The following is a 22,669-nucleotide window of genomic DNA, read 5'->3' as shown; positions in this document are numbered from 1 at the left end:
GTTCTGTGTCCAAAACCTCCCATCTCAGGAGCGTGGCTGCCCGGGGCGATCACCCTGGAGCCAGTGCTGTGTCTTCTGTCTCTCGCACCCCTAGTCACAGCCACCCCAGGCCTGTCTGGGGACACCAGGGATGGCTGGGATAGGCCCGGGATAGTCTTCTCTTTCGGGGTCACCAGCAGGGTCAGCATGAGTCAGGACTGGGCATTCACCCACACTCATCCTCAGGGACAGGTTCTCACAAAGCCCTCCCGGGCCACCTCCTCCCTGACTGGGAAGGCAGGGTGGCCCCAGGGGAACAGGCAGAGTGGGCCCCCTAGTCTCAGGGAAGAGCCTGAGGTCTTAGTGGAGCCCAGGCTCCTCAGTGCAACCAATCAGAGCAAAGGCGGAAAAGAAGCAAATGGAAGGTCCTTGTGACGGCGCAGAACTTCTTACCATAGAGCACATCCTGCCTCTTGACCACCTCCTTCTTCTGTGTCTTTGCGTACGCTGCGTCCACGGAAAGGCTCCAGGACTCGGCCTCGAAGTCGCGGGCATCTGACTCGATCTCACTCCTCAGCGAAGCCGTACAGGGGTCTGAGGGAGGAGTAAGACACCGAGGCTGGGGGCCGGAGCCTCGCTGACTCTGGGCTACCCCAGCGGGCGTCCTGGGGACACACTGACATGGGTCGCAGCCCCTTCCAGGGCGGGTGGAGACCACAGGACGCCTGTGAAAGAGTTGAGGTGACCGTACCTTCTACAAAAATGGGCTCGGCGTTCGAGGATGTGAGCGAGAGAGAGTCATCAGTTGCCTGCTTAAATTTTAAAAACACGGAGTCGGCTTCATCCATCTCTCCTGCGGTTGGTCTAAACAAAAAATCATAAAACGGTTACTCTAAAAAATTGAGCTAAACACACACACACACACATTCTATGAAGGCAAATCTACCTGAGAACTTTCTGGATTTCAACATAAACTCTGTCACAGATCATGTGTAAAAATCAGGAGACTATCTGTCCACATCACACCAGGACTTCCTCCATCCTAACTAACTTCAGTCCGATGTCCGGTACGTTCTAAGGGTGCAATCAATCGTATGCTTCCTTTAACAGCCACCTGAGCTCACCAGGGCCACTGGAATTCTTTCCAGCAAGAGTTGGGTGGACATAGCCACACTCAGCCGAGGGTGGAGGGAGAGCCCTTTTTTGGCAGAAGATAATCAGCCCCTTTCCCCGCCAACCTGAACAAGGACCGCCTCAATGACATTAGCCTTAGGTTTTGCGCGCAAATGCTGCTGAGTTCCAAGTCCTCGGAGGACAGGGTTAAGGCATCAATAACAGGATGCTACCTCCATGGCAACCTCGGCGGGACTTCTAGCATAGTCTCGAACACAGATAGGAACCCTGTCCATGGGCCCTTTGAGAGCAGGAAACAGAACTAGCTCCTAACGGTCAAGTACCCCCAGAACACAACACACGGCGTTTCAATAAAGACAATCAGATCTGTGAAGGAAGTGTTAATAGGAATTTCATGGCGTGGCTGGGGGCCAAGGGGCAGGTGCACACGGACCTGAGGGTCTCCCTTAGGAGAGCCTGGCTGCGGGGTCCCTGTGTAATGTCACATACGATTCCCTCCCTCTCCCCCTTCACCGGCACCTGGCGCAGGGATAGGACCCCACTTACCCAAGCTGTGTCCCCGTTCCTGCCGGGCTGGGTGCTGGCTGCGGCGCCCCCTTTTGTGAGACCGTCATGCCGACATTCCTGGACAGAGCCGGGCTGCCATCAGACAAGAGGGTGGCCCTTGGGTGCTCCTTCAGGGATGCTGCGACAGAGGCAAACACAGAGTTGGTGCTGAGAAAGTGGGCAGGATAGCGCAGGGGGCCTGCCCGAAAGCCCCGTTCCGACTGCGGCCGCAGCACGGACAGGATCTTGGAGGTCAGCAGCTCGTTATCTAGAAAGACATTCTCGCTCCACTTCCGAGGAAAGGAGCTGTAGAAAGACAGCTCGGGGCGGCCGTGGTGCGCGCTCTGTCTGTCACTGGTTTTGGAATGCGCGTTCCCCATGTTCACGGTCGGGGCTCCGAGACGCAGCGCGACGCGAGGCCGGGCTGCGCCGTTTTTATACTCCGTGTGGTCCTTCTAGAATGTAAAGCTGCATCCTCTCCCGCTGTATTGGCTGAGACAGCGGGTCTGGAGGGCAGGAAATTGGTCCCCACTGTGACCATTTAGTTGGAAATCGCACAGTAGCTTCTCCTTTGGTAAAATAACAACAAAAAAATCCTGACACCCCTTCCATCCTGGCGGGGGGTAAAAAAGCAGAGAGGAGTTTAGATTCACTATAAGTAATCTAAGATCACTAAATAGGGAGCTCTGTGCTCGGTGCCGACATCACACACACACACACACACACACACACACACACACACACACACTCTTTCTCGCTCTCGCTCTCTGACTGTAATTAACCGGAGATCAGATGTCAGGACGACACTGAGACGCAGCCACCACAAGGCATGATGTAGGACCACACATGCCCCGATCGTAAGTACACTGATAGAATTTGAGCACCACAGTGGACAAGAGGGGCCAATCCCATCTCACATGAGGATTGTAAACCAACACACAACAAGGGCTCCAAAGGGTTCTTCACACTCCTCTGCTGATTAAGGTAGGAACTGAGACAGTGGGATGTGCATATGCTCTGATCAGCTTCCTCACTGATGGAACAGTGAAACTCGGAAAGCCAAACTGTCACCCTCTTCAGTTTGACAAATTGCATCTGGCTGGGACGGGCTGCTTGGCTTGCTCATTCTCAGGGTGAAAACCACACTCGAAAGCACTCCTCCAGGCAGCGATAACCAGCAGCATTAGGAAGAGATCCGTCCACTAGCGTGACTCCTGGGTCCCTAGTGCGCCCATCCACGGGTTTCTGTCACACACGTTGAGTAGTGGGGACTGTGGTTCTCTGCGGCATGCAGACCGTCATGACCTTTAGGGTGGGCAAGGGAGCAGCACTAGAGGAAAATGAATGTACTTCTCTCAAGAGCTTTTTTGGGGAGAGGGATTCAACATCTGACTTCATTCATTCGTTCATTCATTCATTTAGGGGGCGCAGCAGGCAGAAGTGAGAGGGAGAAGCAGGCTCCCCCTCAGAGCAGGAAGCCCGATGTGGGGCTTGATTCTGGGACCCTGAGATCATGACCTGAGCCGAAGGCAGATGCTTAACCGACTGAGCCACCCAGGTGCCTGCCCTCAGAGTTCTAACTTAGGTGGAAATGCCCGGTAGTTCCAGGTGGGCGGGTGGGTGTGTGTGAGAGAGAACACTTCGGGTCAAGGAGTCATGAACAAAGCTCATCAACAGAGACTCCACCAGTAGGCTGTGTGATGCCATGTTCCACACGGAGCACAGATCCACAGCCATTCATTAACACGGCCCCACACGGTGAAGGGGACATCTGGTCAGTGACTTCAGAAGACCCAGCATCAGGATCCCAAGTGGCTAACAATTACTATCATCATCGAGACAAAGGTGACGAGGATATCGTTCCTATAAGAACACCCATATTTATAAAGGCGAAAGTCATAAATCGAGGCCTCCGTGGTCCAGAGCAGGGATTTTCTGCCATTTCTACACCACCTGAAATGCCACCTAAACAATCATGACCCCAATGTACAAATATGGGACAAACCCTGAATTGAGTCCTTTGCCTGCCTGACAGACTGTTCCTGTGACCCGAGATCTTGCCTGAAGTCACATGGGTTCTGCTTTAATCACAGTCCACAGGAGGAAATGCCACCATACAAACCCTCCCCTTTGGGAATGGGATCACCATTCCCAAAGAATTTTAATAAACGATGGGCACACTAAATCTACAGCAACTTAAACCTCCCCCTGATGATGGAGAGACACTTTGAGGTATCCGTGTCTAAGGGTTATGATTGGGGACACCAGGCGCCACTGCACTCAAGGGGGTCCAAGGGATAGAATTTCAGCAGCAAGAATGAATGATGAGCTGGCCCCTTCAGACATACAATGTAATTGACTTATTTATTCTGATCATTCACTGTCTGCTTCCCCAGTAGAAGGGAAGACAGTGCCTCCCACAAAACAGGTCAAGAAATCACTGTTTTATGGAATATCATTCAGCTATACAAAGGAAGGAAATCCCGACACCTGCCACGACACGGAGGGACCCTGAGGACACTGGCCTTAGTGAGAGGAGCCAGATGCAGAAGGACACATCTCCAGGACTCCATTTCTAGGAGGTCTCCAGAGGAGTCCCGTCCGCACAGAGAAGAGATGGTGGGATCCAGGGCTGGGGCAGGGGGTGGGGAGTCCGTGCTTTGTGGGGACACAATCTTAGTTTGGGGAGATGGAAAGTTCTGGAGATGGAAGGTGGGGATGGTGGAACACCTGTGTGATGTGCTTAATGCGACTGGACTATACTCTTAAAAAATGGTTACAGTGGTCAATTTTATGTTTAGGTGTGTTTTACCACAGTTTGAAAAAAAAAGAAATCATTGTTTCTTTGGGAACCGTTCTGCATCCTGACTGTAGTGTTGGTTACTCAGATCTATACATACCAAGGATAACATCTCATAGAACTAGGGGCACCTGGGGGGGCTCAGTTGGTTAAGTATCTGACTTCGGCTCAGGTCACGATGTCGGGGTCCTGGGATTGAGCCCCGCGCCAGGCTCCCTGCTCTGCACCGGGTCTGCTTATCCCTCTGCCCCTCCCCCTGCTCATGTGCTCTCTCTCTCTCTCAAATAAATAAAATTATAAAAGAAATTAATAGAACTACACACTCCCTTTTCCCCACTGAAGAGTGCAACGTAACAACTGGCGAAACCCAAACAGGGTCTGTCCCTGAGTTGACAATATTCCACCCACGCCAGTGACCTGGCTTTGACCATGGAGTATCTGCTTACCCGCTGGTGTATCATCACGGCAAGATGCTTGGCGAAGGGCACCTGGGACTCTTTGTACCCTTTTTTGCAAATTCTTGTGAATCTTTTTTTTTTTTTTTTTTTTTATTTGTGAGAGAGAGAGAGTGAGAGTGAGCACACAAACAGGGGGAATGGCAGGCAGAGGGAGAAGCAGACTTCCCACTGAGCCCAGGGGCTCGATCCTGGGACTCCAGGATCACGACCTGAGCCAAGGGCAAGACACTTAACCAACTAAGCCACCCGGCTCCCCGCTTCTTGTGTATCTGAAAGGATTTCAAAATAAAAAGTTGCAGCTGATTCTTAGTGTTCACTGTCTCGATGTTCCATAAAGTTGGTGGGCACTGAATTAGCCAGGGCCGAATCTGCTCCTGATGGAGGCGTAGAGCTAGGATCCTGGGAGTTTCTGCCCACACTTCCATCACCTCCTCCATACGTAACCTTGTTTTATGTGTGTTTCCCTTGAAAGACACCTGAAAACACATACTATTGATCTATTACCACTGAGCTCACGGTCACTGGGACCACAACTCGGGCCTGAAGGGAGCGTGGCAAACACATGGGTTTTCTCCGTCCCAGGCATCACAGGCTCCTTGTACTTGGTAATGCCGGATGGCCCTTCAGCACGATGCTTGGGGCCATTTCAAGCAGCCCCATCCCCAACGGAGAGCACAAAAATGCAAAGAACACGGCATTAACTGCACTGCGAATAGGACACCTGTCCGCAGCACGAGCTGGAACAAGAAGGCAGGGTGTCCCTCTGTCCTGCCTCCGTGGGCAACGTGCAGGGCGGGTGACTCCTGTTTTTCACTGCACATGGCCCCACAGGACCGTGAAGGCCCCACGGGCGTGGATCTGGGGGTCACAGATAAATCTCAGCGAGCAGATACGTTTGCAAATACAGAATCCGTGAATAAAGGAAGACGGACTGGATGCAAGTGAGATGTCAAGGGAGAGATGATTACGATGTTTTAGAACAGCCTTGTTTGCTCAAATGCCTACGATATTTCTTCAGGGCACCGATATTCTTTGCATTGCTTTATGGCTTATTATACACATTTGCCCCAGAAATATCCGAGCTGGGGGGACTTCTTACAGGAAAACGTGATGCCGTTCATTTGGCAGCAACATGGCCCTGCTGGGAGAAACCATTCTTTTTCTCTGGAGGGTCTAACCACCACTGCCCCTCTCAAACTACTTGAGACTTTTTTAAATAAGGGGTGGATGTTCACTAATCGAGTCTTTCTGCAACTTGTGCAGTCATGCAGACAACCGCCTCATCATGACACGAGTTGGTGGCTTTGCCACAGACCAGCCATTCCAACCACGTCTTTCTATTCTGTAATTTTGATGATCTGACATCGGGGCCCTTGCTGACCCAGAGGCCTGCCCCCTCCCAGAGCCAGCGGATTCCTAGAGCCCGAGAAGGACTCCCTCGCAAGAGCACCTCTCACGTGCAAACCCACCAATCCAGAGCCCACACTCCGAACCCCTCCTCTGTGGGGCTCTCGCACTTGGGGCCACTGTCCCCCTGCCCTGATCACCCATTGGGCTGGTGCCAGACAACCAGGGACAGCCCCTACGCCCCAGGGCCCGCTGAGATTTTTCCAAATTAGCCAGTCCTAACCCTGTTTACCCTGCCCCACCAGTTCGTCCCCACAGAAACCACAGCGAAGGCTCTGGCCCACGTTTTTCTGTAATGCCCTCTGGCTCCGGGGCCTCCCCTTGTGGCCCTCAGTGGCATGCTCTGCCTTATCCTCCTAGGGGACTGCGAGTACAAACTTCTCCTCTCCTGGCATTCATTCACATACCTGCATGGCTTACCATACCTGGCTAAAGCAAATCCTGGATCCCCTCCAACACCAGGCACCCAGGGGCCCAGAGGTCTGCCTGACAGGGCTTCGAGCCTCGAACATTCTCCGGGGGCAGTTTTCCTACATCTAGACACATGGATATGAGGGAAGGCTGGTGGGAAGATACAATGGCATAGCACTTTGGAAAACTGGTGGTTCTTCTAATGGTTAAAGAGAGAGTCACCCTACACTGTGGTGTTTCCACTGGGTGTATGCCCAAGAGAAGTGATAAGGCATTGCTGCACTACCACATACGTGCTCCCAGTAGAGTAATTCACAACAGCCCAAAGTGGAAACGACCCCAGATATCCGTCAGCTGAAGGACAGAGAAGCACAAGGTGGTCCGTTCATACAACAAAATATTATTCAGCCATAAAAGGAAGGAAACACTGATTTAGGCTATCATGTGGACGAACCTGGAAAATCTGCCACGTGGAAGAGGCAGACACAAAAGACCATAGACTGTAGGAGTCCGCTGCTCGGGAACGGGCACAAGAGGCAAATCCGTGGAGAAGGAAGGGTAGATGAACAGTTGTGCAGGACTGGGCGGGGGTGGGGGGATCTGGGGTGACGGCTAATGGGTATAAGGTTTCTCTTGGGGGTGCTAATGCCGATCGTGGGGACTATACGAAAAGTCACTGGCTGGTACACTTAACCGGGGGACCATATGGTGTGTGAGTCCCATCTCAGCAAAGTTATCACACGAATGAATAAACTCCAGGAGGCAGAACCATCTTTCTGCAGGAGGAGAACCCAGCCTGAGCCAGTCACTCTGACCTTGGCCCTGAGAGCGACAGGACTGTGTGCTCGTCCCACTATACCATGTTTTCTGAAAGCAGACAGCCATGGCGGGACGGAGGGGCAGTGGTGGTGCTGGGATCCGGGCCACGGTGCGGGGTTCGGCATGCGGCCGCCTAGCACTGTCTGCACCACCATGAGAAGTGGCCTCAGAGCCTAATTAGCACCGTCGGCCCACTGCTGAGAGGGCCATCGATCGCCACGCACCGGGCCCGCTGCAGACTATATGCGGCAGAGCCATCTCTGCAAGGGGACCTGGGGAAGAGGGAGGGACAAAAATAAGAAGCAAGTGGAGAAAATGGAAAAAGGTCTTCTTCCAGAGGGGGAAGAAAAATACATGCTGTTCTCAGCAACGCAGACAGCTACCTGTTCTCATGATGATTATTCTTTAAAACCTGTTTTGTCTAGGTGTCTTGAAGAGTGGGCTCTGTGAGCACTAAGGGCGACGAAGCCGTGTGGCAGATATCATGATCCCACTTACGTATCCTGGAGGTACTGTGGGTTCGGTTCCAGACCCACCGCAGTAAAGCGGGTCACAGGAATGTTTTGGTTTCCCGGTGCCTGTAAAAGCTATGTTCACGCTATGCTATAGACTATTAGCACTATGTCTAAAAAGATGGCAATCGTCCCTTAATTAAAAAACACCTTTTAAAAAAGATCTTTAGGGCGCCTGGGTGGCTCAGTGGGTTAAGCCGCTGCCTTCGGCTCAGGTCATGATCTCAGGGTCCTGGGATCGAGTCCCACGTCGGGCTCTCTGCTCAGCAGGGAGCCTGCTTCCCTCTCTCTCTCTCTCTTCCTGCCTCTCCGTCTACTTGTGATCTCTCTCTGTCAAATAAATAAATAAGATATTTTAAAAAAATAATAAAAAAGATTTTTAAGTCATCTCCACACCTAACATGGGGCTCGAACTCACAGCTCCGTGATCAAGAGTCACATGATCCACTGACTGGGCCAGCTAGAGGCCCCCAAAACACTTTATTGTTAATACATATATATTTAAGTTTATTTATTTGAGAGAGAGTGCACGAGCAGGAGGGGCAGAGGGAGCGAGAGTCTGAAGCAGACGCTGTGCTGAGTACCAAGCCCAACGTGGGGCTCAACCTCACAACCCCGAGATCACAACCTGAGCCGAAACTAGCAGCCGGCTGCTCAACGGACTGAGCCACCCAGGAGCTCCTTAAAGAAATACTTATTGTTGGGGCACCTGAGTGGTTCATTTGGTAAAGCACCTACCTTTGCCTCAGGTCATGATCCCAGGGTCCTGGGATCGAGCCCTGAATCGGGCTCTCTGCTCAGTGGGGAGCCTCCTTCTCTCTCTGACAAATAAATAAATAAAATCTTTGAAAATGAATAAAATAAAATAAAATAAAATAAGTAGTGTGAGAATTATCGAAATGTGACAGAAACAAAGTGAGGAAAATGGCTTGGACGGACTTGCTTCTTCAATCTGTAAAAAAACGCGTTATTGGCCAAGCGCAGTAAAACGAGGTATTCCCATTACTTCCCTTGCACATCAGACCCCACACTGTGAAGTTCAGGTTCAGAGGGGCTAATTTCCAGCATAGTGATACTCCCAGCAGGACCCTGGTCTCTCACAGATCCTCTGGGCCCCAGACTTTTCCCTGATACACAAGCACAACCCATTAGCTCTGGAAGAATCACAAGGGCTCACGGGGAAAATCCACTAACAAGACTTCATAGTTACAAACCTGCTGAAAGTCCTTTTTCGAGGCAGCCCCATATGACATAGCCAGTGACCATCTTCATTGGCTTTAAATTGTCCTTTATAATCTAGAAGCACATTTGTTTCTAAAAATACTGACTTTGCAGCAAGAATTTTATATTCTCAGTGGGCAGATCCCTCCAGCTGCTCAATGGGAGAGCAACTGGGAACATCTTTTGCAGGCAGCTGGGCCCTGGCACAGAAGTCCTCCCCGCCACCCCCCAATTTTCTGCAAAAGGCCACACAAAGGGACCAGCCAAGTGGCGGCTTTAGGCGGGGGGGCCGGCCCTCCCCAGCTGCACAGCCGCTTTAAAATAACGGCTACTTTTCTCGTATTTACTGAAGTCCTGTGTCCCTGTCCCTGCCCCCATTCTTTGTCTCAGTGAAGACTTTTCTTTCAGGCTGAGATTGCCGCCTGTCTCTGGAGAGTTCTAGCAAGCACGCGCTTTGGGCAAGTGTTTGAGAGACAATTAAGAAAATCGGAGACGACGTGAAGTTTTCGGTTCACAGTTCCTGGCTTCCCAGCCACCTGAGATAGACCAGATCGATGCCAACGCGACTCATTGATTTCTCTGCCTGCTTCATCTTGACGTTACCCAAGCAAGATGGTATGAAGACGAATAAAACTACAGAAGACACAGAGACACAACAAAAAAACCTTAACCCCGTGCCTCAGGGGACAAAGGGGTGGAGGGAGCAGCTTGGGGTTTAGAAGGTCCGTGTGAGCCAGAAAGAACACTCTTCCTAAACCTGATACTACCCAATAAAAATCATTCACGAACTTTCTACTCCCAAATTACGTCAAACCCAGCAAATGCCGTAAAAGAAAATGCGCTTATCTTCTTGACTGGGTGTGCAGAAAACTTAAAAATCACCAAGAAGGCATAAAAGTAGAAATACTCCATGATGCCACCATCCACAGTTAATTGCTCCGGTATAAATGGGTGTTGTAAGTTGAAATAATGTTTAATAGTGAGTGATCCTAACATCGGGGTTCAAAAATCCCTTCCAGGCAGGAAAGGAATAATGTTAATAGCCTATAGGTATTTTTGGCAAGAATATCACGCAGGACAGGTGGGTCATGCCGACGAGTGAATTACAGTACTACAAAATATTTTGTATTACTATTCCGTAGTAATAGTAAATAAAATAGTACTATTTTAACGATTTTGGAAGTTAAAAATAGAAAGGACAATAATGCCCATGTGTCCGGGGAATAAAAATGAGCGGCAACCGGAACCTCATGCTTTTCCCAAACAGGGACTCCAAGTGGGCCAGAGGGAAATGAAAGATGTAGCACTGTAAAATGTAACACTGTAAAATGTAGCACTGTAAAATGTAACACTGTAAAATATAACACTGTAAAATGTTTCACGGGAAACAAAAGGATACGACCTTCAGGAACTAGGGCTTGGTTCATGTGGGGTTCTTTGATAAGACACCCTACGTCTGATCCACAAAAGACAACGATGACCACGACAACAACAACAACAACAACAACAAAAAAACAAACAAAAAACCTCTAAATTGACTTCATAATTGGAAACTTTAGTTTGTTAAAAGGATGAAGGTGGGTGGCGCCTGGGTGGCTCAGTGGGTTAAGCCTCTGCCTTCGGCTTACGTCGTGATCCTAGGGTCCTAGGATCGAGCAACACATCGGGCTCTCTGCTCAGCGGGGACCCTGCTTCCCCCTCTCTCTCTGTCTGCCTCTCTGCCTACTTGTGATCATTGTCTGTCAAATAAAAATAAGTAAAATCTTAAGACAAAAAAATTAAAAAAAAAAATAAAGGATGAAGAGGGGGTGCCTGGGTGGCTCAGTCGGTTGGGCGTCTGCCTTTGGCTCGGGTCATGATCTCCGGGTCCTCGGACTGAGCCCTGCATCAGGCTCCCTGCTCAGTAGGGAACCTGCTTCCCCCTCTGCGCAACCCCCCCTCCACCATGGTTGCTCACTGTCTCTCCAGTGCTCTTCTCTCAAGGGAATAAATAAATCTTAAAAAATAAAAATACAAAAAGGATGGGGGAGGGGGACATCTGACAAAGGACCAGCACGCAGAATATACAACAAGCTCTCAAACCTCCATAATAAAAACACAAATAACCCATTTCGAAAATCAGCAAAAAAGATGAAGATGCATTTCCCCCAAAAAAGCCTACAGATGGTAAAAAAGCGCCGGGGAAGGAGCTCCACTCATGAGCTGCGAGAGAAATGCAAATAAAGCCACCCCCAGAAGGCACTTCCAGCAGGGCTGAGAGAGGCGAGGGTAAAGCCCACGAGGGTGTGGAGGAGCTGGGTCGCTCCCACACTGGCCGGCGGGAAGGGAACAGCCACCAGCCTGCAGAGCGGCGGGCGGTTCGCAGAGAAAACACAGAAAGGGCACCCGTGTGTATGCATTTCAGCGCACAGAACATATGGCCAGATGGAAACCTGGCCGTGACCGTCTGTGGCAGCTTACTCAGGAATAGCCCCTAACTGGAAACCCCCCAGACTGTCCTATGGGGCAAACAGCCTGACAAATCATTGTCCGTCCAGACCACGGAATCCTACCCCGCCACGAAAAGGAACTTTCGATAACATGCAACAACAGGGGTGAACCCCCCCGGGCGCCATCATGAGAGAAAAAACCCAATATCGAAGGACACTGGATGTTTCATTTATGTCACCTCCTTCAAATGACGGAGTGCCGGAGATGGAAAGGGATTAGTGGCTGCTGGGGGGACGGGGAGGGGTGGATCTTCATGGTGCCGGAACGGCCCCCTGCCTCCGTAACAGAGGCGGTCACAGGAGTCTGCACGCGTGACCAAATGGCACAGAACTAGACACACTCACTGCCCGATGCAATTTTCTATTCTGATATCCTATAGAGTTACTCAGAAAGAACTACTGGGGAAGCTGGGTGAAGGGCACATGTGAGCTTTGCAATGGACTCTGAGTCCGTCATGATTTCAAAATGAAAATTCAGAAATAAACAAAAGTACCAGCACCACCACCAACAAAAAAACCAGAGAGAACACTCATGACCAAGGTCTTGGGTCAGCGTGGGCCGCCATAACAAAGTACCCAAACTGGCGGGCTGGAACAACACACGTTACTTTCTCACGTTTCTGGAGCCTGGGAAGTCCAAGATCAAGGCGCGGATAGCCTCGGTCCTGGGGGAGGGCTCTCCCTCTTTGGCTTACAGCCAGCCGGCCCAGGTCTCCCTGTGTGCTCAAGAGGTGGAGAGAGCAAGAGCGAGAGCGAGCTCTCTGGGTCTCCTCTTACAAGGGCACTAACCTTATCATGGGGGCCCCACTCTCATGAGCTCCTCTAAACCTAATTACCTCCCAAAGTCCCCATGTCCAAATACCATCACACTGGGGGCAAGGGCTTCAACATGGGCATCTGTATGTGTATGTGGGGGGGGGCACAATTCAGCCCATAGTACCCTACAACGAATAAAACCATGTTTCCTAACAATATTTGTCCCCTCGAGGTACCTCATATCGGTGGAATGAATCGCACAGTATGTGCCTTTCTGCGCCTGGCTTATTTCACTTAGCATGATGTTTTCAAGGTCCTTCCCTGTTATGGATGGAATGTTCGTGTTTGTGTCTCCCCAAAACTTGTATGTTGGGGCCCTAACCCCCAGAGTGGCTGTCTTTGGAGATGGGGTGTCCAAGAAAGTCATTAAGGTTAAATGAGAACGTCAGGTGAGGCCCTGATCTGGATAGGATCAGGGTCCTTATCTTAGAAGAGACACCAGAAGGGTGTCTGGGGGGCTCAGTGGGTTAAGCGTCTGCCTTCTGCTCAGGTTATGATCTCAGGGTCCTGGATTGAGCCCCGTGTTGGGCTCCCTGCTCAATAGGGAGTCTGCTTTTTTCTCTCTCTCTAATAAATAAAATCTTAAAAGAGAGAGAGAGAGAGACACCAGAGAGCTCAGATGCCTCCCTCCACCCACGCCACCCTTCTGCATAAAGAGAGCAGCTCTCACCAGAGAGCTCTCCCCAGCCAAATTTGCTGGCACCTTGAATTTGAACTGCAGCCACCAGAATGTGAGAAACAAATTTCTGTTCTTTACATAACCCAGCACTTTCATAGAGAAGGGTCAGAGAAATGTGCTTAGAAGGGCAGGAAGGAAGGTAAAAGGAGAGAGAAAGGAACACAAAGCTAACCCTGGTTTCTTAGGGCTTAGCACATGGCAGACGCTGACCGCAAAAAGGCACAGATCAAAGCCGCCAAATCAAAAGTTCACCTTAGCCATGAAGACCCGTCAAGGTGAGCCTGTCTGAGCCTCTATGTGGCAGCTCTGGGCAGCCGGGGAGGACAGAAGTGACAGAAGGTGGCAGGAGGGCAAAGTGATGATGGTTCGCAAAAGGACAAAGGAAATTCATCTTAAAAACTCATTGTTAGGGCGCGTGGGTGGCTCAGTTGTTAAGCGTCTGCCATGGGCTCAGGTCATGATCCCAGGGTCCTGGGATCGAGCCCCACATCGGGCTCTCTGCTCAGCAGGAAGTCTGCTTCCCCCTCTCTTTCTCTGCCTGCTTCTCTGCCTACTTGTGATTTCTGTCAAATAAATAAATAAAATCTTTAAAAAAAAACCAAACCTCATTGTTAGGGTGCCTGGGTGGCTCGGTTGTTAAGCGTCTCCCTTCTGCTCAGGTCATGATCCCAGGGTCCAGGGATCGAGCCCCACGTTGGGCTCCCTGCTCAGCAGGAAGCCTGCTTCTCCCTCTCCCTCTCCCACTCCCCCTGCTTGTATTCCCTCTCTTGCTGTCTCTTTCTCTGTCAAACAAGTAAGTAAAATCTTGAAAAAAAAAAAAAAAAGGCTATGAGCTGTGAACACGGGAAATAGGCCGTGAATCGGGGTTTCCCATTACCTTGAACAAAGACAGACTAAACTCAGAGCTGTGCTTTGTGGCCCAAGTGCGGAGCAGAGAGAGAGGTGTTTATGGCCATTATAGCGAACAGGTGGCTTGTCCTGGGTGTCTCTGGGCCCAGCGGGGAGATGGAGTATATACCAGCCCCTGGGCTATCAGCAGGTACTGGCTGAAACCCACATGGTATCCCAGTGACTTTGAGGGAGACATAAGAGCCGGAGGAGTACAGGTTGGGTGCCTTTAAAACTTACTGGCCATTCGTATCTGAGTTTGGTCACGACCCTATCTCAGGTAGGAGGATCTCTAGTGTGATGCCAATGGGCTCCGTCCTCTGTCTGCCTGAAATGGGAACACAGATGGCTTGTTATCAAGTTCACGTGGAACAGAGGAGCTCCTTCAAATTAGGTTTGGAAATAAAGGCAGGGAGATGAGTTGACCCAACATGAACTTGACGGGCTGCCATGAAGGAAATGTCAAGAGACTCAGCAAAGATGGGTGGGGTTGGGGGGGGTCTCTAGGTGAGATCATCTAGAGGGTTGCTGGGTGCCTGCTGCAGGCTCAGCAAACCAGCAGTGGAGCGCGTGCAGAGCTGGGTTATCTTAGACCTCGTCAATATCAGTGTGATGACAAGAGTCGGGAGGGCCAAGCTAACGGCCAGCCAAGCCTGCCCTGGGGTTCATCTCAGGCTGAGGCCAAGTTCAGTGAGTAGATGTGACATTGTGACACCAGCCGGCTGGCACCTAGAAAGCTGTATTCTTATCAGTACCCTAGGGGGTCAGTGCAGGTGAGCCGAGGAGCCCACGTGGGCCAAAGGCAGGCCATGTGGAGCAGGCCCAGAGGGTAGCTAGGACAACCAAGGATCGTGGCCATGACGTGAGGGGAAGAGTGTCAGAATGGGGACGCTGGCCAGGGAAAAGGAACCCAAGGATGGTCCTCTCGGAGGGCTGGCCTGCTGGCAGGCATGGAAAAGTCTCTCTCCTCTGAGGCTCACAGTAGTGAGCTTAGTGCACGTGAGGAATTTCTATTAAGTAAGAATAAAAGAGCAACCACCCCATATTTCACAAACCACAAAGAACCACTACTCCTGTTTTAGCACATTCCATTCCCATTCTTATTTCTATTAATTCCATTTATGCGGAACTGGCTGCTAATAATAAGCCACTTTTAACCTAGGAAAATTCACACGGACCTAATGCGCAGGTGAGCTCCCACTGAAAATACAAATTTTGCATCTTGCATTTCTGCTTAAGCTTTAATACTGTAAAATATATTTCAGGAACCTTTTACAATTTCCTTCCTACAGAAACCTCTTGCAGTGGCTGTGAGACTGCTTATTAAACGGGGATATTCCTCTAACGGCGTGTTCCCGGGATGCTACCGATGGTTATAATAAAACCAACAGGGGGGGCGCCTGGGTGGCTCAGTGGTTAAAACCTCTGCCTTCAGCTCAGGTCATGATCCTGGGGTCCTGGGGTTGAACCTCACAGCGGGCTCTCTGCTCAGCAGGAAGCCTGCCTCCTCCTCTCTCTCTGCCTACTTGTGATCTGTCTGTCAAATAAATAAAAATCTTAAAAAAAAAAAAAATAAAACCAACAGGGGGTTGCCCGGGTGGCTCAGTGGGTTAAGCCTCTGCCTTTGGCTCAGGTCATGATCCCAGGGTTCTGGGATCGAGACCCACATCAGGCTCTCTGCTCAGCGGGAAGCCTGCTTTCCTTCCTCTCTCTCTGCCTACTTGTGATCTCTGCTTGTCAAATAAATAAATAAATAAAATCTTAAAAAAAAAAAAACCAACGGAACTGGAGGGTATTATGTATGCTAAGCGAAATTAGTCAGTCAGAGAAAGAAACCATTATGATCTCACTCATATGTGGAATTTAAGAAACAAAACAGATGAACACAGGGGAAGGGACGGGAAAATAAAATAAGATAAAAACAGAGAAACCAACCGTAAGAGACTCCTAACTCCAGGAAACACTGAGGGTTGCTGGGCACTGAGGGCACTCGTAAAGAGCACTGGGTGTCATACGCAACCGGCGAATCTCTTAATTCTACCCCTGAAACTAATACTACATGTCAAGTAACCTGAACATAAATTTAAAAAAGAAAGGAAGGAAGGAAGGAAGGAAGCAAAGAACTCCCAACGGACAGATGGGTAGAATACCCCATCTACGTTGGATACTTTCTTGGGATACATTTGTATGGGAGCTGTGTCCCCTGCCCTACGTCTCCTCAGTCCCTCTGCTCTCACGACAGTGCGGACTGGCAGCGTTCCCCTCCAGCCGAAGCTTCTTGAGAGCAGGCCAGCGTCTGTCTGGTCAAGCCCTGTATCTGCAGCTTCCTGGAGCATGCTGGCTTGCGCTCTGCAAGTGGGGCGGAGGGTGAGGATTCTCTGATCTGAGGCTCACTTTCCAGGAGAGGTGCCCTCCCCTCGCTGTAAAATTCTCTCCCTTCTTGCTGAGGCCCCTCCCTGTGCTCTTCTGGAACCTCCCTCATCTTCATAGGACCTTCCCTCCATGCGCCGGCTCCTGGGGGGGGTGGTACCCTCAGTCCAGCCTTTCCTGCACCCCCAGGGCCAATGCGTCACTGGCCCGACGCTGGCCCTGTTTCCTGTCTACTTCACAGGGCGTGCGCCCGTTCCCTGATCAGTTAGCCCAAGCTGCAGTCTCCTTGGGGGCTACCCATCCCCTCCGCTTCCCTCCCCGCCCCCCGCCCTGCTGCCTGAGGGTCTCACCACATACCTGTGGGCATCCCACAGCTTTGGCTCCAACTCCCTGGCCTGGTCATGCACCATTTGCACTCTGCACTCCAACCTGCTGATGTGCAGCTCTGGGCGCCTTGGCTGAGGCACCCCTTTGCCTGGCGAGCTTTGGGGCCCGGCCAGAGTCCCTCTGGGTTGCCTTCCCTCTTTCCCAACCCCCATAGCCTAGGCCTTCCTGTGCCCTTTACCTCTGTGCACACAACCGGTTATGGCTTTTATCACACTGCCTCATGCCTCATGGAACCCTGACCTCTTGGAGGGCAAGGGTCAGATGTCACTCATATCTGGATGTCAACATTGCTTTGATCTATGTGCCGGGCCAGCCTGCTCCCAGCTCGGGTCCACAGACCTCGTCCCCGCCAGGTGGTGAGGGCACTGGGTGGAGAGTGACGTGGAGGGCACCCACAGGCGAGGCCTACTAGTTTACTTTCAGGGCAACCTGCTGTCTTCAGGGCTATTATCTCTGGTGGGATTTAAAAAAAATGCTCCGCCGAACAGGATACGTGGCCCCTGGATGCTGCTGGAAGGTACGGGAAGGACATGGTCGGAAAATGAGCGATTGTCAATCCCCGTGGCTCACGCTCTCATGAACTCTGCCCCTTGAACTTTATGTTCCTCTTCACTCTCAGATATGTCGGCTGCTGACCTTTCCCAGCCCACCCTTTTCCTCGAGTCTCCGGGGGATTCTTGCTACCCTGGCTGACATCATGAGGACAGGCCTCCTCTTCCAGCCGGTGCCCAGAGCATCCCTGTCCTCGGGAATTGCGCATGCGTGCCTGTCCCTGGCCCCAGCCTGTGGGCTTGTGGCCTCTAGCTTGTCAAGGGAAACCTGGGGAAGGGGCCATTGGTGTTCTCATCTCTAACCCGCAAGAGCAGGATCTGAGCTCCTCCAGCCTCCTCCAGCCCCAGAACTCTCTGAGTTGCCTTCCTCTGAGATCCAGAAGGCTCTTCAGATCCAACACTGCGAGGTGACCCACGATAAGAAAGTTGTGCTAGCAAACTAAGAAAAACCGCAGGGTCCGTTGTGAGAAACCCCAGGTCTCCACGGAAACCATTTGGAGCTGCTGCTCCTTCTGGAATGTCTACGACTCAGGGGTGCTTTGGGGTACAACACACGTGTGTTGTTACCGGGAATACAGACGGAAGACCTTAATCCTGGCAGAAGTGGCCCATGCTGTTCTAGCGCTCTCTCGAGCAGCCGACCTCGCCTCTGTGACGCGTGCAGAAAAACAGCACTCTGATTTTGCACAAGAGGGAAAATGAGGCCGAGATGAGACAGGCAGGCAGAGAGCTAGGTCTTAGTACCCAGATGACCAGATGTCCAGTAAGAACCTGCTATACTGCCTGGGGGTCAATCTTCAGCATTCTTAATAAACCTGAACTTCAAAGGGCTTTTTGGGGGGGGGTGGCGCCAGCTTATTTTATTTACTCTATTGATAAATAAAGCATTTCTCCAAAGTCATGTCTAATACCATGGTATTTCTCTAAGTTGTTGTGTTTAATAAAGATAAGAACTAACGAAGGCAAACGGCTACAGTGAGTCATGGTAGGGGAAGAAAAGAAGGGAACAAAAGAGAACATTCTTGGGCGCAAATCCAGCTGGCGGCACGTTCCGGTCCCTAAGTACAGAACGTGGGACCAACTCTTGGGCCTGCAGAGATTCCCTCCTGGCTGATGAGAGGCGGTCCTCACCAAACACTGACAAAGGCACGTGAGAAAACATTGCCCAAGTCCCTGTTACCTGGATGTGATCCCTCTTAATTAACAATAGAAAAGTGAACTTCAATGTAAAAAAAGAAAAGGAAAAATTAAAACTGAAACGAATCAATATTCTTTCTGCCATTCACGGGAATCTCTTTGTACCTTGATCTGTATCTGCATAGGTGTTCATGTTCTTCTTCTTCTTCTTCTTCTTTTTTTTTAAATTTTATTTATTTACTTGAGAGAGAGAGAGAGTGCGCGCGTAGCCTCGAGCTTGAATTGCGGGGGCAGGGGGCAAGAGGGAGAGGCAGGCTCTCCGCTGAGCAAGGAGCCCGATGTGGGGCTCGATCCCAGCACCCTGAGATCGTGACCGGAGCTGAAGGCAGACGTTTAACTGACTGAGTCACCCAGGCGCCCCGGGAGTTCACATTCATTAACCATGGCGGACATATGCATGTTTCCCGCACTTGCACTGCTCTGGTGTTTGTAAGTTCCACTTTTATCCCTTCTCTGAATTACTTCTCTGTTGTCAGACTTTTGACTCATGCCAATTTCAGACCCGAGCCTCACAGAGACGGCGCTCTGGAGGCAAAGGTTAGCCATGTTTTATGATGTTGGATTGGTTATCACCAAACTGCTTTTCCAAAGGACTGCACCACCCAGGACAGCCGTGCAGGACAATACGGATAAAGACAAAAAATCCTCCAAGGTGACACGACAGAGGACCGTAGCTGTAGACACACTGTAGCTATGTGGGATCATGGCTCTTTCCCCTCATGGCTCTAGTTCCCAAATTTTCTGCGACGCTGGTATGACTTTTATAATTAAAAACAAAAAGGTCGGGTGCCTGGGTGGCTCAGTGGGTTAAACCTCTGCCTTTGGCTCAGGTCATGGTCTCAGGGTCCTGGGATGGAGCCCCGCATCGGGCTCTCTGCTCAGCGGGGAGCCTGCTTCCCCCTCTCTCTCTGCCTGCCTCTCTGCCTACTTGTGATCTCTCTCTGTCAAATAAGTAAATAAATAAATAAATTCCAAAAAAAGGTTTGCATGAGGAGGAAGCGGAGTGCAGGGCCTGTCTACAGCAACTTTTTGCATAATCTCCTTAGAACTCTTCCATAAATCTAAAATTATTTCAAAATACAAGTTTGGGAAAAAGCTTAAAGCAGATGGTGACAATTCCTGACGCCACCGCAAATCAGCACTGTGCTGGGTTTTGCAGAGTCACATTAGAGAAGATCCACGACCTCAGTTTCTATCCCCAAGCGTGGAGGTACAGAATCAGGGACATTCTGGGACCTGACTGTTCTCTTCCAAAACATAGGTTCTGGGGTCAGGAAGAGTAGGGGTTTGAATCCTGTCACCTGCTTCTGATACCTCTGTGATCTTGGCTAATTACTTAGTCCCCACAACACTGTTTCATTGTCCGTGCAGAACAGTACATGGTGCCCACCTCACAGGGCTATGGGGAGGATTCAGGGAGGAAATAAATCTACCCCCAGGAGTAGGAATGGGGCAAGGGGCTAACTGGTGGCTTCCTCATGCCTGCCCCTGATATCCACACACCTCACTAAAGAAAGACTGACAATATTTTCCTGAACACAAACAAGACTGTGGGATGGGGTTCAATACTGGACTACACGAGATCCTAGAACACTGGGAAGTGGGGAAACTGGGGCTTAGCTCCTCCTGCGGAGCCCTGCGCTTTCCAGGTGGTCATAGCTTCTAAAAGGGTTAGGTTCCCCCGCCAAATAATACTGATAAAAAATTTGTGAATTGGTTTAGAAAACATAAAACACCTCTTTCCATGGGAATAATGGTGTCTGAGTAAGGCAGATCTCCAGCCCTGAGGAACCCAGATGATCAAGAAGGTGACACATTAGCAAACAATTATGGGATTTCTAGTACTGGAAGCTAGGAGTGTCCCACAGGGGAAGATGAGTCATTCTTCCTGGTGGAGGGGAGGAGGCAGGTTATAGGGTCACCTGCACTGGGTCTTGAAGGATGAGTAGGAGGTCGTTAGGAGAAAAGGAGGAAGGGGAAAGCGAGGCTACTCCAGGGGAGGGTGGTGGGGGTCCGTGTGGGGTGGGCAGGCAGGGGGCATGGGAGCGGGGAGGGGAAGAGTGTGGCCAGAGATGAAGATCAAAAGGCAGGCTGGGCTGGAGCGTGTGGTGCTTCATGCACCGCGGTCAGGTGTTTGACTTCCTGATGGGGAACCATGGGGGGTTTCAAGTGAAGGACAAGCAGGATTGGACCCACGTTCTTAGACAAGATGGTGGCGGCAGGGGTGGGCAAAGAAAGAAGGCAGAGGAATGATGACGGAGGGAGGGAAACAGTCCGGTAGGTGTGCACGCCGGTGACAATGTCCTTAGTGCAGGCAGGGAGGGTGGGGTGGCCGCAAAACAGCTGGGAAGACTGAGACAGGCGGTTTGGGTCACTGGGTGGCACCCTCAGGGGCTGGGACTGGAAGAAGCCGGGGAGAGGGGGCCGTGGTGAGAAGAACACGGAAGCTCTCACTGTGGACACCATTAGTCCGAAATGGCCCCAGGACACGAGTACAGAAGTCCTGAAGGCCGCTGAAAATACAGGGTAACAGTGGAACCTGGGACTATCTACTTGGGGCCAATCCACGTGTAGAAACAGCCAAAACAGTCAAGGAAAATAAGATGAGAGTAGCTGAAGACCGCAATTCTGAAGAATGATATTTAGTAAAAACAGGATTTTGCAGGTACATTCTTTTATTTTTTTTTTAATTTTTTTTTTTAAAGATTTTATTTATTTATTTGACAGAGAGAGATCACAAGCAGGCAGAGAGAGGAGGAAGCAGGCTCTCTGCCGAGCAGAGAGCCCGATGCGGGGCTCGATCCCAGGACCCTGAGATCACGACCCGAGCCGAAGGCAGCGGCCCAACCCACTGAGCCACCCAGGCACCCCTCTTTTTTTTTTTTTTAAAGATTGTATTTATTTATTTTAGAGATGGGGGAGGGGAGAGGGAGAGGAAGAGAGAATCTTAAGCAGACTCCCCGCTGAGCGTGGAGCCGGATGTGGGGCTTGATCCCATGACCCCAAGACCATGGCCTGAGCTGAAATCAAGAGTCAGATGCTTGGGGTACCTAGGCAACTCAGTTGGCTGAGCGTCTGCCTTTGGCTCAGGTCATGGTCCCAGGGTCCTGGGATCGAGCCCCGAGTCGGGCTCCCTGCTCAACAGGGGAGTCTGCTTCTCCCCCTCCCCTACCGGCCCACTCATGCTCTCTCTCTCTCTCTCTTAAATGAATAAAATCTTAAAAAAAAGAGAGAGAGACAAGAGAGAGATAGAGACAGAGACAGAGAAAGAGAATCAGACACTTAACCAGCTGAGCCTAACAGGTGCCCCGAACAGGTACATTCTGAAGCAACTTTCATTTAATCGGTCCACTGAGGCCTCTTCTCTCTCTGGGTGCGCGACACAAGACGAGTCCAATGAGGTGGCCAGGATGCTCCGTGACCGTCTGCCCGCAAACGTTTGCTTAACCAGGGCCACTTCTAGTAGATTCCAGAGCTGTGCGTGCCAGCAGTACTCGGTGTTACAGATACATTCCTTAATAAAATGCTACTTAAACTCTTGAACTACCAATGCAAGAGAGCTCGTGTTTCTAAAACTTACAAGCAAGTCACTTAAAAACAAGCAAACCAAAGTACCATCTGATTAGAAGGTGATCTAAACACCGCCCACCCACCCAGATAAGGGCTAACCAACCACATTCGTGCAGAAGTGTTCAGCATTCAGAAGGCTTCCCGTTTCCTTGACATTCTCCTTCAAAGGAAAGTAGAGTGGAGAGTCTATGCTATAGGTCTGGCTTGTTTATTTTAAAAAGACTTTATTTTTAAGCAATCTCTACACCCAACATGAGGCCTGAGCCTACAACCCTGAGATCAAAAGTGGCGCGCTCTGCTGAGCCAGCCAGGCGCCTCTCTCCAGGTCTGCTTTAAAGCAAGAAATGACGGGGATGGATATCCGTTCGCAAAGGAAAGGCCGCCGGACACCAAAAGATTGACAAACACAAGTACATTTATCTACTTTAAGTTAAA

At 50.7% G+C, this 22,669-nt stretch overlaps 1 protein-coding gene across 1 annotated transcript in view; it reads right to left on the bottom strand.

The window, feature by feature from the left end:
* LOC111161799 (Rho/Rac guanine nucleotide exchange factor 18) overlaps positions 1 to 22,669 on the bottom strand; it is an 80,141-nt gene that overhangs the window by 16,830 nt on the left and 40,642 nt on the right. The window contains 3 exon segments of the mRNA XM_022525767.1: positions 433 to 573; positions 731 to 843; positions 1,660 to 1,798. Coding sequence (XP_022381475.1) covers positions 433 to 573; positions 731 to 843; positions 1,660 to 1,798 — 393 coding nt within the window.

Source organism: Enhydra lutris, unplaced genomic scaffold (assembly GCF_002288905.1).
Source record: "Enhydra lutris kenyoni isolate GAN:26980312 unplaced genomic scaffold, ASM228890v2 scaffoldscaffold86, whole genome shotgun sequence".
NCBI lineage: Eukaryota > Metazoa > Chordata > Mammalia > Carnivora > Mustelidae > Enhydra > Enhydra lutris.
This window is presented reverse-complemented; position numbering and strand designations above follow the sequence as displayed.